This window comes from Cetorhinus maximus, chromosome 20 (genome assembly GCF_964194155.1).
Source record: "Cetorhinus maximus chromosome 20, sCetMax3.hap1.1, whole genome shotgun sequence".
NCBI lineage: Eukaryota > Metazoa > Chordata > Chondrichthyes > Lamniformes > Cetorhinidae > Cetorhinus > Cetorhinus maximus.
Window position 1 is genome coordinate 89,203,473 of NC_135898.1, and position 18,514 is coordinate 89,221,986.

At 46.5% G+C, this 18,514-nt stretch overlaps 1 protein-coding gene across 2 annotated transcripts in view; it reads right to left on the reverse strand.

The window, feature by feature from the left end:
* sfxn2 (sideroflexin 2) overlaps positions 1 to 18,514 on the reverse strand; it is an 89,762-nt gene that overhangs the window by 47,380 nt on the left and 23,868 nt on the right. For both annotated transcript variants that reach the window (XM_078565130.1, XM_078565131.1), the window contains exons 4-5: positions 3,869 to 3,967; positions 1,403 to 1,478 (exon numbers count right to left, since the gene is read on the reverse strand). In XM_078565130.1, the coding sequence (XP_078421256.1) occupies positions 1,403 to 1,478; positions 3,869 to 3,967 (175 nt within the window). The remainder of the gene's footprint in view (positions 1 to 1,402; positions 1,479 to 3,868; positions 3,968 to 18,514) is intronic.

Genomic DNA, 18,514 nt, shown 5'->3' on the forward strand with positions numbered 1-18,514 from the left:
ATTCATTTTAAGTTAATTGAGGTTCAGGAAAGCTTGAAATTTGAATACAATGTTGTCAAGAATGGACCAAAAATGTTATTCCTACAACATAGGTTTCTGTTTTCCTTCACTTTCAGGTCTAAGTTGTCCATGGCCTTACCCTACATATCCCTTGTAACCCAAAACCCTTGGAGATCTCTTACCGTCCTGATTTGGAACTATATCGCCGTTCCTTCAAGGTCGCTGGGTAAAAATCCTGGAACTCCATTCCGAACTGCACTGTGGGTGTACATACACCACATGGTCTGCAGCTGTTCAAGAAAGTGGTTCACCACCATCTTCTCAAGGGCAGTTAGGGGTGGGCAATTAATGTTGGCTTAGCCAGCGATGTCCACATCCCATGAGAGCATAAATTTTAAAAAAACATCTCCAATTCTGGCCTCCAGTCCTTCCCAGCGGCAGCCATGCCTTCAGCTGGCTAGGCTGCGAGGTCTGCAATTCCCTCCCTAAACCTCTCTCCTCCTTTAACTCGCTGCTTAAAGCCTAACTCTTTGACAAGGCATTTGATCACCTGCCTTAACATCCCTCGATGTGGCTCGGTGCCAAATTTCATCTGATTACACTCCTGCAAAGCACCTTGGGATGTTTTTACTATGTTAAAGGTGCTATATAAACGCAAGTTGTTGTTGTTATAGAACAGAATGTTAACACGCGGGGTAGAAAGAAGGACTCGCATTTCTACAGTTCTTGATCAAATCTCTGAGTAATGTTCCCAAATGCTTCACGGACAGTGAATTCCTTTGCCTTGCCAGCACTGTCACTCTGTATAGATGAGTAGGCAGCTACTTTGCTCACAAAATGCAACGAGAAATAACTTCAGTCAGTGTTGACCGAGGGAGGGGCACTGACCATTCTCTGCTCTTTCTCAAACCGTACCACGTGGTCTTAAATGTCCATCTGAGCCAATGGAAAAGAAGGTCAGAAAGACAAATCAATCAATTAGCAAATAAACTATTTGGGAGCAAGTGAGCTGCATGATCCATTTGGTCTATTGGAGCATTGCAGCAGGGAAAAGGGAGTAACCTTAAAAGGACAAAAAATAATTAAAAGCAATTCTAATTTAGTCAATTTTGTTTGCGGGGGTTTCTGTTAATGTTGCTCCAGAATCTGCAGCACACCAAGGTGAATCATCATTCAATTTCCTCTTCCGTCTGTGCCCCTTTCTGAGAATAACTAGACTCAGTGTGAAACATCCCGGAAGGCATTAAAATCCACAACAATGCCCCACAACTGCAGTGCACTGCACTGAAGAAATTCCTATTTCTACGATTGGTTGCAGCATGAGTGGGAGGGAGAGGAAAAAAGCTCCAAACGCTCACAAAGCTTCAGGGAAATCTCTACCGACAGGAGTCCTCCAATGTACCTTTGTGTATAGATTCAATCCAACTGCAGTTGCTAGAGCAGTGCTAGTTGCCGTGAAATATGCTATTCCTATTTGTCTGAACAAAGAAAAGGAGAAAAAGTTCATTTTTAAAAAGCGAATCACAGCAGTTATAATTTATTATAATATATAAATTGACTTTTTTCTGGAATATTTTCGTCACCAGACACTTGCGAACTGTTTAAGGAAACTCACAATGTGGAATCCATTGAACCAGTTTTCCCTTTCACTCGAGTCAGACCAAGTGCACACCACCAGGCATGGTCTGAACACAACGACGTTTCCAAGATGAGATGATCATGATAGGCCAGACTTCCCCAGCGCAGGCCCACACCTGACAGGGCCCTGCCCCTGGAAGTGTAGAGCCCTTCTCAGATTCTCCAACGTGAACAAGGCTCAGGACTTAATTTTGGGCTGTTCCCCCAAAACAGCATGCACCTCATGTTGAGGAAACTAGGGAACTAAGTGAGCTGGAGTTGGGGGGTGGTGTCATTTTTTGGAGACCCAGAAATCTTAGAACAGTGCAAAGATATCAACAGCTCTCCAGGCCATTACTCTTTGCATTGTACCCGGGAAAATGAGCATTCCTTGGGTATATAGCAAAAGAAAATCCTGCATGTATAAGTTAAAAGGAAAAAGACATTGTAGGTGCATGTTACAAGATTAAGAATTAAAAAATCTCAAATATTTCATTCTGGTCATGAAATCTGATTTTCTGATGATAATTATTGCCCCTCTGGTGTCTCGGTTGGTAAAGTCAGTGAGTAACTGAATCCTGCAGAGTTGCAGGTCCAGGTCTAGTCACCAGTCTGTACTGCATTAGCAGGCATCAATTTACATGGCAGTAGGGGTGCTGCAAATGCTCACAGCATCCCCTTGCTAAGAGGAGAAAAAAAACACAACAGCCAAGGTTCTCACCCTTGACCAATGACCCTCAATAGAAAGTGCACTTCCTAGAATCTTACATCACAGAAGGAGGCTATTCGACCCATTGTACCCAGACCAATTCTTTGGAAGAGCCATCCAATCAGTCCCAACTTCTGCCCTTTCCCATAGCCCTGCAAATTTCTCCTTCACAAACATTTATTCAATTCCCTTTTGAAAGTTACTACCATAACAACACCCCCAAACTCTAACTCACTTAGTTTTGTAGTTTCCTCAATGTTGGGTTGGTGCTGTTTGGAGGACACCTTGGACCTCATTTACATCATAAATTCTTCTCATCTCTCGACTGGCTCTTTTGCCAATTACCTTCAATCAGTGTCCTCTGGTTTCTCTGGGTCCTCCTGCCAGATTCTCCTTATTTACTCTATCGAAACTCCTCCTCATTTTGAACACATCTACTCTGAACATGGGGGGGTTGATTACTTTTTACCTGTGACACCTTTCACAGTCAAATAATCTACTGTCTAGACTCAAGCGAAGAATGGGCATTGAGAACCCAACGTCTGGATCATTTCTGGGCTCTCACCCTGCATTTAAAGTGCAGATTCCTAAGTAGGCCAGAGACAAGCTTGACACCCAGTTAGTGGCACCGGGTGGAACAAATGACTACAGTCAGCACTCCTGGGCTGCCTGCTGCATCTCAGAGTCACCAAACTTCACTCTTTAGGTGCTGAGAGAAGCATTTCAGGGATTCCACTGGCTATAATCTAATAACTAGCACACAACTGTACTTGACAAAATTCGATAAGCGGCATAGGGCAGAGAACAGCCATAACTGAGCTTGCTGTTGCCCTGCAGAATACAAGAGGCAGGAGATGAGAGGGCCAGCGGCCTCACAGCGCAAAGAAGTGGCCAAGCAGTCAATGAAAAGGTTCTAGACCACCCCCCTCGGTGTCAATAACTCTTTTTTTTTCCCCCAACTGGTTTACTTCAGCAGGAACACGACTTAATGGCTCCCTGCATTGTTCCCGACAACTAACGTGAGGCCAGGTTGTTCACTTTTCCTAATCGGCGATTTGGAACTTGCTTTCTGGCCCTACCCAGTCCATTAACAAGCTCTTCCAAGGAGCTTAACAGGCAGTTAACTGGAGGCAAGTGGGATGCTGGTTTCCACCATGGCCCCTCACTTTGAAAACAGCCGTTTGTTCCGGAGGTGTCAGAAGAGTGGCACGCCATTCAGGGAGTACTACTTTCAAAACACGCGCGCACCCAACCTCACCCCTCCACAGTCGATTGGAAAATCGAAGCTCCTGGTGTCTGCGGGTCTGCATGACAGCGAGAGAAGGAAAGTGAAGAAAACATTGGCGAGCCCTTTTCATTTGATGAAAAACACACAGCTGCAGTGCAAAATCCAAATAGAACGGCCAGCTCCAATCAGAGCAGCACAAAATGTTCTGTTTTACTGAATTAAATCAGCCAGTTAGCTGGCTCGCTTGGTAACTTGCTGCCTGTGGATGAACAAAGGATGCAGAGACAGTGACTAATTAGATCTAAAACACTTACTTTGTGCTTATTGGCGATGCTGCATTCCTATTGGTGTAGTTGACCAAGGCATTGAATGACTGGTTCACCCACTGCCAAAATACCACAGCTGGGACCGTTCTGAAAGAATTGGGGAAAAATACCGTTCATGGTGGTGACAGAGAAATGTCATGAAAAATACATAGGCGTAGCCTGAAACACCAGCAGCTTTTCTTTTCACAGGATATGGGTATCGCCGGCATAGCCAGCATTTGTTGCCCATACCTAATTGCCCTTGAACTGTGTGTGACTGGGCCATTTCAGAGGACGGTTAAGAGTCAACCACATGTCGCATGTAGGCCAGCCTGGGTAAGGACATCAGGTTTGCTTCCCTAAAGGACATTAGTGAACCAGGAGGGTTTTTACACCAATCGGTGACAGTTGGCATGGTCACCATTACTGAGACTATAGCTTCATATTCCAGATTAATTGAATTTGAATTCCACCACCTGCCATGGTTGGACTTGAACCCAGGCCTCCAGGGCATTAGCCTGAGCCTCGTGTTTACTAGTCCAGTGACATTACCACTCCGCCACCATTCTCCCACTCCACCCCATCCCACCCCACCCTACCCTCTAGGCAATATGATTTGCAGCAGAGCAAATTGCCAAATCTCAAACACTTTACCACTGGATTGCTACAGTGTACAAGGACGGGTGACCCTTTGGCCAGATGGGCTCAGCGTTGGCAGTATCTTTGCTTCCGGAGCAGAAGGTTGTGGGTTTAAGAGCCGGATCCAGAGAAGGTGCCACACAAAGATGATGTTAAACAAGATTTGGGGTCATGGGACTAGGGGTAATAAATATATTAACATGATTTAAAGATTGTTTTCTGTGCGCTAACCAGAGAGTAGGAGCAACAAGTCATTTTCGGGAGGGCAGGGAGTAATTAGTGGAGTTCCGCAATAATCAGTGCTTGGACCTCAGCCATTTACAATCCACGTCAATTATTTATAGGAGGGGACCGTGTGTAGTATATCCAAGTCCGCTGATGATACAAAGTTGAGTGGGAATGTAGGCTCTGAGAAAAACTGGGAGGCTGCAAAGGAATATAAATTGCTTAAGTGATTGGGCAAGAAGATGGCAGATGGAATATACTGTGGCGAATTGTGGAATTATCCACTTCGGTAGGAAGAATGGAAGAGTAAAATTTTTTTTAAATGTGAGACTAGTAAATGTTGGAATTCAGAGGAATACAGGTGTCCTTGTATAAGAATCACAGAAAGTTAATATGCAGCAAGCAATTGTGAAGGCACATGGTATATTTGCCACTTATTGCAAAAGGGTTGCATTATAAGATTAAGGAATCCTTCATGCAATTATATAGAGCGTTGATGAGACCAAATCTGGAATACTGGTCTCACTACCTCCTTTCCTTGGATGGAATGCAAGAAGGTTTCACTAGATTGATTCCTTGGATGAGATGGTTGTCCTATATGAAGTGATTGAGTAGAATGGGCCCATATTCTCTGGAATTTAGAGGAATGAGAGATGATCTCATTGAAATGTACAATATTCTTAGAAGGCTTGACAGGGTAAATGCTGAGAGGTTGTTTCCCCTGGCTGGAGAGTCTCAAGCTGGGGAGTGGGGGGTCACAGCCTCAGAATGATAAGAGGTCGGCCATTTAGGACTGAGATTAGACGAGATTTCTTCATTCAGAGGTTTGTGAATCCTGGGAATTCTCTACCTCAGAGAGCTCAGTTGATGAGTGGATTCAGGACTGAGTTTGATGGACTTTGGGGCACTGAGAGAATCAGGGGATTTTGGATTAGAACAGGGAACCAGAGCTGAGGTAGAAGTTCAGTTATGATCTTATTGAATAGCACAGAAAGCTTGACGGGCAACGGGGCCTATTCCCACTGCTACTTCTTATACTCTTAAAATGCTTCATGTACAATGGATGACTTTGAAGGGGATGGGAAATAGAGTGGCTGTTGCTCTGTAGAAAAACACATTCATTTTGCATGCACAGCTCCCACAAATAGCAGCGAGATGAACACTCTCTTAACCACCTTCTGTAATATTCAATTTGAAGTGGTTTGCCCTTGGGCTGTACATCTGACATGGAATGCATATTGTAAATATCAAGAGTATTACAATTGTATTGAGGCACCTCCGAGTGGAACATGCTGTATAGAGAAAAGTTGAATTTTTATTGCGCTTTCTGTAATGTTCAATTTGAAATGTTTTATAATGTGTTTTCACAACTTTTATGAATAAAGTTTCTTTTCGGGAAAAAAAAACAGCCTCTTAACCTATTTTTGGTGGCATTGGTTGAAGAAGGAATAAACAAAAAAACCTTGCATTTATTTAGCACGATTCACATCCTCAGGATCTCCCAAAACGCTTCACAGCCCATGAAGTGCTTTTGAAGTGGGGTCGCTGTTGCTATTGGAGCAGCCAATTTACACACAGGAAGGTCCCATAAACAGCAATGAGGTAAAAGACCAGGTAATCTGTCTTAGTGACATTGCTTAAAGGATAAATATTGACCCGAAGAGTGGAGGGGGTAAAATCCCTGCTTTTCCTTTAATAGTGCCATGGGATCCATTACACCCACCGCTTATCCAAAAGGGTACAAAATAAATGAGAACAATCTACAGGAAATGACACCACATCAGGAGCTCATGGTTTAACTGGAAAATACCCTCTGCTCTATTAGCGCTACTTAAAGCTGTGTTGAAAAGACAGTTTGAGCACACCGGTTCAAGGCGGTAATGATTGAACAAGCTTGCATTTATGTAGCACCATTTGCATCCTCAGGATCTCCCATAGCACCTCATAGACAAGAGTACAAGAGTAAGGAGGAGGTCATGTTGAACTTGTATAAGACACTAGTTAGGCCTCATCTGGAGTACTGCATCCAGTTCCTGGGCACCATATTTGAGGGAGGATGTGAAGACATTGGAGAGGGTACAGAGGAAATTAACAAGAATGATTCCCAGGATGAAGAACTGTAGCTATGAGGATAGATTGGAGAGTTTGGGACTCGTTTCCTTGGAGAAAGGAAGGCTGCGAGGAGGCTTGATAGAAGTATTCAAGATGCTGAGGGGTATGGAAAGGGTAAATAGTGAGAAACTGCTCCCATTCAAGAGAGCATCAAGAATTAGAGGGCACAGATTCAAAATAATTGGCAAAACGGGTAAATGTGATGAGAGGAAAATTTCTTTCACCACAGGGTGGTTGGAGTCTGGAACGAACTTCCTGAAAAGGTGGTGGAGGCAGATTCGATCAAGGTATTCAAAAGGGAATTAGATTGCTACTTGAAAAGAAATAATGTGCAAGGTTATTGGGATAAGGCAGGGGAGTGGGATTAGGTGGAATACTCTTTCAGAGATCCAGTGCAGACTTGATAGACCGAATGGCCTCCTTTTGCACTGTAAAGATACTGTGATTCTGTGAAGTACTTTTGAAGTGGAGTCACTGTTGATACTGGTATGAAGAAGGGATTGCTCCACCTCCACCTCCACCTTGACCTTTGTGTATTGTCCTGTGTACCATCAGAGAGGGCATTCTGGTCTTGGAGGAGATTGCAATGGACAACCAAGTTGATAAATGTGATTGAGCACCAGCACAATGAGGAAATACCATGATTACTAAGGAACTTGACACCAGACAGAGTATCTTATTTCAAATCTTGAAGAAATGCTTAATATTAACACAAGGCTTAAGAGATGGGAATGTAGCTCAAGAATAGACAAGACAAATCAAATACAGTTATGAGATAACAGAGCTGGAATTCAACTTGAAGTCAATGGGGCTGAATTTTGGACAGGATGTATAATGGATGTCAGAAGCGGCATTGCCCATTTTGCATCGCCACCCAACATCTTCGCTGTTGATATGTGGAACAACCGAGAACAACCAACCGTGAGACAGCGTAAGTGGATGATGGCATTCATGTCAATATCTTCCGGTGAGACAGATAATTGTGGTCTCCTGAAACTCAACTTATGAAACTAGGGAAGAAATTTCAGAGGTTTTCCTAAAATTGATCGTTTTTTTGCCAGGAATTAGAACTACTAGCGAATGGAAATGATGGGACATGAGAATGAGCACTGAAAGCACTGTGGTTCCAACAACTGTAAAAGAAAATAAAAAATAATAAAACACCTTAACGTGTATCAATGGTGGTGGCTGCTGGGAGGGAGGGGTGGTGGTGTGTTGGGGAGGGGCAAGTGCACTTATTAATAATTAACTATTGCTGATGAATTATCACCAGTCTTACTTGGCACATTGGTATCAATAAGCCAAAGGGGGAAAGAAACAAACTTAAGCCGATATTTTTTTTTAGTTATTTCAAACCACTTTTTGTGTAATGCAATTATCTCACCTTTGATGTTGCTGAACTGAAAAGAGACATGCTGTCAAAACTTTTCATCTTGCACTCATCAGGACATATATTAGAATGTCAAGTTTCACACTGAGCAACACTTTATACTGCATGAGAAAATGGTGCTGATTTGTTGGAAAGTCAACTCTGATTGGTTAAGGCATTGCCATGGCAAATGCACCGGGACACTGTTGTTCCCCCACTCTTTTGCTTAATTCAAAAAAGGCGCAATGTCTGGACATTTTCCTTTTGCTTGCAGAAGGCAGATCCCTGCATATGAATACAAGTTAACTTCTAGCAAGCATAAATGAGCCACACTGTGAGCCTGACTGATAATCTTAAATTGGTTGTTAGTGTAATTCTTAGCACACTCAGGATTGTTCAGCAAGTGCTGTCCAATCGCGGAATCACATCTAATGGTAGACATTATGTTCTGAATTTGGCAAGCACAGGTTGGTGGAGTACAGTTAGTACTCTGCCTATTGTGAACAGCCAAAGGGTGTGCTGTTTGATATGATCTGCCAGTCATTGGGACACACGGCATACATACCTGGCATCACATTGGCACGAAATTCACCTCCATCAATGCGAAAATTCTTCTTCATTCAAACTTTGCTCCCTCCATATTCAACTTTTCCAATGCCCTTTTCCCAACTCATTCAAAATTTCACCTCAGCACCTGTCACACACTGAGCCTTGCTTGCCCATCACTGTTATCTTCACCAAACTCCCGCTGAAAACAAAATCTTCATTCTCATACACAAACCCTTTTCCCAGCCTCACTCCATCCTACCTCCAACCCAAGATCCTAAACCATGATCTTCTTCTATCCTGTGGTACTGGCTTTTTGGAAATCCCACACTCCCGCTCTATCCACGCCAGCATCAGCAATAGAACCTTCAGCTGTCTCGCTCCACCTACTCTCTGGAACACCCTCCCCTTTGGCAAGTGGGCTGGTAGAAGATTCACCTGCCAACATTTATAACAGCGAATGGCTCATTCCTCAGGGCAATGCCTGAACCAATCAGGGTCAAGCTGCCTGGTTTAGATTTCAAATAATGCTTGGCAGTTAACTGTCAGGCACCATCAGTGGTGCATCCTCCATGGCAACGCCAGTTGCCAACCAATCAGCACTCTCTTCACATACAGTATAAGTTGTTGTTTTCCCTCTTATATTGGTATTCTTGCGAGTGTCCTGATGAGTGCAAGACGTAAAGCTTAGACATGTCTCTTTTTTCAGCAATAAACTAAAAGAAAACTGAAATGACCTAAATCTTTCAATGATTTAGTTCCTCTATTAATAAGCTACAGGCCTCTGACTTTATAACCACTTGCAAGGGCAAATTCATGGTACCATATAGGAATACAAGGAACTTTGAATCAGGAAACATCTGACACTGGGCTGTGTTGATTTACAGCGCATACAAAGTCAGGGACGAGGTTAGAAAAAAATGAACTGCAAACAATGATGCTCAGGGACTTTTTCTGTCCATTTTGCTTTAATGTACGGCTTTTAAAGGTGGTCACTTTTAGACTCATCACTATCTCCACCACTCTTCTTTATTCAGAATTTATTTTCAAATTAACATTTTAAAAAAGAAATAAGAGAATGGAGGTACAAATAAATGATTTAATCATCAAAGAAACTTTGGTCAAAGGACCCATCGCTACTGTGCTGATCTTGAACTCCCACCACTGAAGTCCATCTAATCCAGGGGTATGAAAACTGTTTGCCTGGGACCACGTGATCTCCAAACACTGGCAATCTGGCCCTTGAGGCCCTGAGCAAACTCAGTTTTATTTACATTTAATGAGAGTGAAGTTCAAGTTTCCCAATTCTCCCTTCCATTTAAATTTGTGCAGAAAGGAGGGGGTGTATAACAGACAGCCAGTCAACTGCCACCTGTATTGTATCCTGTAAAAGTTGAATTTAACCCCCATTACTACTCATTTGTTAGTTTATTCGGTAGTCAAAGAGCCAGAGAGGAGGTGAAGAGAAATTATCTTTACATTGATTTGTTACAATCCGGAACGCACTGTCTAATTGGGTAGTGGAGGCAGATTCAATAGTGACTTTCAAAAGGGAATTGGATATATACTTGAAATGCTTCATACTTCATCTCTAGAAAGCCCTGGGTTAGACCACATTTAGAGTCCCTGAGCATCACTGTTTGCAGTTCATTCATTCTAACCTTGTCTCTGACTTTGACTCGCACTGTAAATCAACACAGCCTTTTGCCAGAAGTTTCCTGATTCGAACTGCCTTGTGTTTCCATATTCTAGCCTGTGTTTGTCCTTGCAAGTACACATCTTAGGAAGAATATATTGGCCTTGGGAGATGTGAAACATAGATGTACTAGAATGATACCTGGACTTCCAAGGGTTAAGCTATGTGGGCTGTATTCCCTGGAATGCATAAGGTTGGGGGGGTGATATGATCGAAGTTTTCAAGATATTAAGGGCAACAGACAGGGTAGTTTGGGAGAAACTATTTCCACTGGTTGGGGAATCTAGGACTAAGGGGCACAGTCCAAAAATTAGAGCCAGATCTTTTATGTGTGAAATTAGGCGGTGTGGTAGATGAATGGAACTCTATTCGACAAATGGCAATTGATGCTAGATCAATTGTTAATTTTAAGTCTGAGATTGATAGATTTTTGCTATCCAAAGGTATTAAGGAATATGGAGCAAATGCGGTATGTAGAGTTGGATCGCAGTTCAGCCACTGAAAGGTGAAACAGTGTTGAGGGGCAAAATGGCCTCTTCTCTTCCTGTGAAAAGGGGAAAAAAAATGCAGGGCTAGGAGGAAAGAGAAGGGAAGTGGGACTAATTTGATAGCTCTTTCCAACAGACGACACAGGCACGATGGGTTGAATGGCCTCCAATAGGCAATATGAGTGTATGGTTCTGTTGTGCGGGACTGGTGATTTGCAAAGAGCTGGTTTTAGCACTGTTGCCCTAATCCTAAATCCATCTGTATCACCAATTTGAGTTACATGAGAATCAACGGCAACATGGATTTCAACTTTATGCCTGGGCCCAGATATTCGTCGCAAAGGAGAGCCTCTCCATCGTAGCAATAATGGTGGAAATGGCTGAAGATCGTCAGTTCCCATCCTCGAGCACGGCAATTCCCATTTTCGTGACGTACAGAAATGTGTTTTGAGGGTGCACATTTTATGGAGGCAGCTGGCCATTCAAACTGTCAGCTGTTTCCACTCTAGTCAGACCTTGGTAGCCTCGGAGTGTGGAACCCGAAGTGTGCAGAGTAGACCTGGGAAGAACAAGTCTAAACTTGGCATAATTGCTTGGATAGCCAGGGTGCCCCTTTGAAGAAGTAAAGTGTCCCTGTGGTATTTGCTTTAGACTTTAATGCCCCAGAAGTGGCACAAAACCAATTCCACTGTCCTCCCTTAAGCCAAGGGAGAAGGGGGGATGGGGTTGTTGGTCTCGCAGGGCAACTTATTTTGCCCCTGCTGACTCGTGCACTCAGGTGCCAAGAAGAACTTTGTGCTGAAGAAGGGTGCATAGCACATGGTGCGAAGAAAGAAATAAGATGGGTATGACACCCTTGGACAGAGGCCATAGAAGCAAGTCACCGTGAGCTGCCAGAGGCCAAAGGGAAGGCAGGAGGAAGAGGCTGTACCAGGAAGGAGGAGGAGGAGAGGCAGGACAACCAGGTACTACCTTGTGGGAAGGGCATACAAACCTAGGACATCCGACCTCAACATGAGGGAGAACGAGTGTTGAAGGCGACCGAGGCTAAGCTGTGAGGTGGTGACAGACAAAAGTTGCATTGTTCAGTAGCAACTTGAGCCACAATCCATCAACCCTCATGCCCTGCCAGTGGTTGTAAAGGTAACCGTCGCTCTCAACTTTTGTCTCAGGATCTTTCCAGGGATCTGAAACCTGTCTGGTATATCCCAGTCAGCAGCACACAGCTCCATTAAAGCTTCATTAATGTCCTGTTTGCTTGTGTGGGGGATCACATTAACTTCCCTATAGATTTGGCATCTCAGAGGCAGAGAGCCACAGCCTTTGCCCAATTAGAAGGTTTCCCTCACGTGCAGGGCGTTATTGATTGCATCTATGTTGCCATGAAGGTCCCAACTTAGCACACGGACACCTTGATCAATCAGAAGTCCTTCCATTCAATCAATGTCCAGGCTGTTTGTGACCACCACAAGGTCTTCCTTCATGTGTGTGCAAGGTTACCTGGAAGCAGTCATGACTCCTTCATACCAAGGGGATCCGAACTCCCTCGGCTATTTCAGCCACCAACGCAGATCCCATGGTTGGCTTCTAAGGGACAAGGGCTATCCCTTAAGATAGTGACCCTATTTAGGAGCCCACAAGCAGAGGCAGAGCACAACTACAACAGCAGCCATGACATCACATGGAGCACCATCAAGCAGGAAAATGGCATTTTAAAGATGCACATCAGGTGTCTCGATCGCTCTGCAACATGCCCAGCAAGGGTATCAAGAATAGTAGTGATGTACTGCCTGCTGCACATTGCCCAGCAGAGGGACCTACAAATCGATGACAATGAGGCTGTGGGCAAAACTCCAACCTAAGAGGAGGAGGAGGATGAGGATAAGGAGGAGGTAGCCCCTGCCCATTTGGAAGATTCCGAAACAGATGGGGAGACTGCCAATGGCAGAGCAGCTGGGAGGCAAGGCCATGCAGCAGAGTATCATCACCGGATGGGTCCTTGTGCAAAATAGGTTCTCATACGGTCCTCCCATTATCACAATTGCCATCAGCCAGTCCCCACGATATACATCCACCTAAAGGACCTTGTACATTGATTCCACAATTACCCGAGGGATTACCCATCCCCCACAAGGAAGACAATAAACATCAATGAGTTGGACTCAGTCAGATTTATAAGGCTGAAACCCTCACCATCATAACCATGGACCTCTTCATATTGCAAACCAACATGGTAATAAGTCATTCACAACCTGGCCCCCTCACATAAATGTCCGTGAGTGTGAATGAGGGGCCCACGCTGCCGAATTGTCCATAAACAAACCATGCCCATAATGCTGAGAGTGACACAAGATAAGACTTAAAACCTGATGCACGCTCATAGGATTGTATTGCATTATTGCATGCATGAGGAGCCCATAACTGTATAACAACAGCTCTTTGAAAGAACTTGTGCACCATCCATTCTGGACGATGGTCCAGTTTCTGATGTGGGCGCCACATGCAACACTCCTGGCTTCCGTATCGCTCTGCTTACGGCACAAAGCACAACTGGAACGTAAACGCACCAAAGCAGTGGCACAGAAGATAATCAATATTACCTGGACGGTATATAGCCTCTCAAGCTGTGATGCCTAAACCCCGGCCAATGTGTAACGCTGCAGTGTGGACGAATGCCTCGCACCCAGCACTCAGGCTTGAGATGCACTTGCTGCCCAGCATCTGTTTGCGGCGCCTGATCACTGAACCTGCCTTAAAGTCAGGCTTGGATGGACAACGGAAAATCCAAGGAGCAGGTCAGTGTTCGAGTCATTGAACACAGGAATCTTATGTGATACAGCAGAGAAGGAAGAAGCCCTCTGAAGCAACACAAACCAGCTTCAAGCCCCCTTGATCCTGTTGATGTGGAGATGGACCTCAGCATGCTGCCCTCATCATTACTGGTAAGAACTACCTTCATCATGTTACCATACCTTTTGAGCTCTCTCGTGTACAATCACACTCTGAGTCACGTACAAGTGTGAGTAAACATATTCAAGTGCTCAAAATGTGATATATACAATGTGAAAAGTGTAACCAAGGTGAACCCATTAGTGCTGTAGGCGAGATAGCACCCAGCGCTCATGCACACACGTACAAAGTGCAGCCCCCCACCCCCCACCATGTTCCCTTGGAGGAGGAGGGGACAGGCTGCTCACTTCTCAGTCTAAGCGGCAATGAGAAGTGTGCTGGTCTGCCTCATCGTGCAGGGACCCATTGTGGGGACCTCCTTCAGACTGTGGCCTCTGCATCTCTGCATGGGCAGCCATGGTCACTGGCACATGTGGAGAAGACAAGGGCTCTGATGGAAGGGCTGGGGAGGTGGAGGAAGGTGAGGGTTCTGTGGAGCTCTCGGTTCCTCCATCCTCCTCGGTGACCCGTGCACGCACAGCCCTGGGCTGGCCTTCAGGTGGGGTTGATGGGGCTGGCTGCTGGTGCATAGCAGTCGCCCCAATCCAGCAACCACTGTGTCAACAGTGTGACCATCCTGTGAAGTGTACACAGCTCCTCGTGAAATCCCTGGATGACAGCACTCATGCTCTGATCCATGCTACTGAGGGAGGCTTGCACCCTTTCCTGGCTGAAATGTTGCTCTTGCATTCACTCCAAGTGTTGCTGCATGTGTCTCTCCATGAGATTGGCCAATCTCTCATGGTCAGAGCTCACGCAGTTGAGCCCCAGGGACAATGTGGTGGTGTTAGACTCTTCCATTTGTAGTCCGACAGCTCTCGCTGCCTCAGAGAACTCCATCAGATGTCCATGCATCTGCTGCTGATTATCTGAATACTGTGCCCCAAAAGGTGACTTCCGAGGCTCCACATTCCTGCCCACCGGAGCATCGTGTGACTTTCCGCCCTCCTCCGCGGGGAACTGTGATCAGATGTCTCTGACTGACACCTCTCCCTGCCCTTCACTCTGTGCCACTGACTCTACACATCCCTCTGAAGGGCCTGTATCTGAGTTGACGGAGTTTGGGCCAGTATAATGTGATGCTGTGTCCTTAGACATCTCTTCATTCTCTTGATGCCCGAGGGATGATCTGCCCCGGTGGGGTGAGGGAGCCAAGCTGGAACCTGTGTGAGACACAAAAAGAGATGTATAGGTATAGCCTTCTTATAGCGAAAGCATGCTCTGATGCACATTCAACCATGCTCACACTGCCCGACCTTTGCACTCTCTTTCAAGCTAACATCTCATTGTGCTTCGTGAAGTGACAGCATGACCTCCACCATTACCACCACGTTCCAAATTCAACACTGCTTTTATCACCTGGCGTTTCACCATCACCAGCAGACAGCTGTTCAGGCATCCTGGCAATTTCCATGACTATTTGCTCAACAGAGCAGATGTGTGGCAGGAAAGCTGACTCACCCCCAGGCCAGGACATCTCCATGGTCTTCTCTGCCCTATGTGTCTGCAATGACAACGTGAATTTATGTCAACCTGATATATTGTGCACAGAGGGATATTGCTCTTCACTGTGTCCATGCATCAGTGCTCATTTACCTGTGTTCTGCGTGCACTTACGTGAGCAGCTTACACATACAAGCCTCAATGCTGAAGCAGAGGTATGTGTGCCAGCTTTGCTGCATAATGCAGAGGTGACCCTTTCCTTGCAGTCGTGCGTGGATGAACCAAGCTACTCACCTTGCTGAACACAGCAGGTCATTGACCCTTTTCCTGCACTGAATCCACGAGCGTTGACGACCTCCTGCTGCGCTCACCACAGCCACAATTTGAATCCAGGCCTTCTTGGTTGTTGCAGGAGCATTACACCGGCCAGCAGGGTAGAGAGGACTGCTCTCCCCTTCTGGACCTCTTCCACCAAAACATGAAAGCCCTGCTCAGGAAACTGTGGGGCATCTAGGCCCATCTCTTCCCACGCATCACCTGCGTGTGGCATTCTACCAATAAAACTGTTAAGAGGAAAAGGGTCATGAGCCAGTCAGGTTACCCTGCTCTCATTCACTTTTATTTGCTTCCATGAACTAATCATTTTCACCATATCATCAATGATTACTAAGGTGTGATGGAGAAACTGCCTCTGCGCAAACACTAGTTGACATACATGGTGCGGCTGTGACTCCAAGGTAGCCTGCTGAGCTCCGTGACCACTGACAGCCCTACTGGTTTGTTCCCCCTCAGTCACACTGTTACGTCATGACAGCGTGTGGCTGTGAGGGGCCTGGTCAAGGGTCAACAGTGTGGGCGGATGCTGATAAATGGGTGGCAAGAGGATGGGGTAATGAGCATGGCAATGTTCATCATTCATTCACCCACTGAGTCTTGGCAGCTTACTACATGTCTGTATAATATCTGTACAAGATAGTAATGGCAAGACGATATCTTCTCCCCCATGTCTGTGTCTTGCGAATCCACTGCAGGCTTCTAGTGGTTCTGTACAGTGCAATTTGATTAGGCAGCAACCATGACAATCCTCCATAGGAAAAGCCCATAATGGGCCATCCGTTCCAGGGTCAGCTAACAGCTGGACAACACTTACAGCTTTGACGCTCACCTGACAAGGCAATGACATTTCCTCTGAGGCTCAGGGACTTCACCATCGACAACCAACCTCTCAATTGGGCCTTTCTTGAAGGCCAGTTTTTTTTTATCTGCGCCCGAGTCGCCCAACCTGCACCGATCCCGCCACGCCCGACCCCTCACTAATTCAGGGCTCGCGCATCCCGATTTCTGATCGAGCATCCACAGCCCAAACCCTACCTCCGGACTGAAAATCGGAAGCTGGGAAGCCACTTTTAAAGGTCAGGGATTTTCTCGACTCTGTGCACCCGGCTCGCAGGTGACAATCCAAGTCTGGGCCTCTGAAGCGCCATAGGGCAAACCCGTTTGATTCAAGAAGATAAAAGCTTGAATAGCTCAGCTTCGTTCTGCACTTCCTGCTCTTTTCCCTTGGTCGTTAGTGTTTTCTCATCCCCCTTAAAAGGTTTGATTAACTTTGGCTTCAATAGCCACATAGTTAAACGTTGTGATTAACATGCTAATCACCCTTCACATGAAGAATTCCTTCTAATCTTGCCTTCACATTTCCGGTACTAATACTGAGGTCACGTCACCTTGTTAACAATTCACTGACCAGTCGAAATAATCTTTCATGCTTTCTCCTCTGAAATTCTTTCAGAAGAGTTTTGTCAGATCTCATTTAATCGTTTCTGCTCCATTGAATACACACTTGGGCCTTCAGCTGATGTTGATAGACATTGATACCACGATAGATCAAGGTATTGTTACCCATCAGTTATCCCCAGCAATGATGAACCACAAGTATTTCCAAGGGGCATAAGGTAGTGTTTAACCGATTGAAAATGTCTAAGTTTGGAGATGGAATGCAGATATCATACAAAAAAAAAGCCTCAGGGTATGATCTAAGCCCAGCAGTTTCAACAGATGAAACTACTAATAGCTTCTCTTAAGTGAGCAGAGAACCAGCTTTACTCATCTGCGCATCAACACCAGCTCATAGGGTCGAAAACAGAAAATGCTGGAAATACTAAGCATGTTTGGCAACACCTGTGGAAAGAGAAACAGGAGTAATGGGCAGGATTTTACCAGCCCGCATGTGGCAGGAATAGGGCGGTGGGTGGGTGGGGGCTGGGGGCTGGGGGGGTGGGGTGGGGGTGAAAGATAGGGCGGTGGGTGGGGGAGGGCTGGGGGGGTGGTGAAAGATAGGGCGGTGGGTGGGTGGGGGAGGCGGGCTGAGGGTTGGGGGGGGTGTGGGGTGGGGGGGTATGAAAGATAGGGCGGTGGGTGGGGGGAGGGGGGCTGAGGGTTGGGTGGGGGTGGGGAGGGGGTGAAAGATAGGGCGGTGGGTTGGGGGGTGTGGGGGCTGGGGGTGAAAGATAGGGCGGTGGGTGGGTGAGGGAGGCGGGCTGAGGGTTGGGGGGGGTGTGGGGTGGGGGGGTATGAAAGATAGGGCAGTGGGTGGGTGAGGGAGGCGGGCTGAGGGTTGGGGGGGGTGTGGGGTGGGGGGGTATGAAAGATAGGGCGGTGGGTGGGGGGAGGGGGGCTGAGGGTTGGGTGGGGGGGGGGTGAAAGATAGGGCGGTGGGTGGGGGGAGGGGGGCTGAGGGTTGGGTGGGGGTGGGGTGGGGGTGAAAGATAGGGCGGTGGATGGGGGAGGGCTGGAGGTTGGGGGGGGGGCGGTGAAAGAGGGCCAGTAAAATCGCAACCAGCCGTGGCGAATCGGCTCCCTGACCACGTCCCACAATCAGGGAATTTTACCTTCAGCGGGAAGAGGGTTAGACAGGCTGCCCTCCACAAAGAAGCGGGCGGCCAATTTAAATAAGCAAGGGCCCTACTCGGGGCCACTTTACCAGGCTGTCCGCACTTTGCTGATGGTGGATCCACCTCCCCCCCACCCCGCCCCGACCCCCTCCCCCCTCCCACCCCACCCCCGACAATGCCAGCTAAGTGTAGGTGGCCTCCAAGCAGCGGTCAGGGTGGGGGAAGGGTTTCTGAAGCAAGAAGGGGGCCGTGGACAGGGAAGCCGCCTGTGCGGCCCCTGCGATTCCCTCTGAGGGG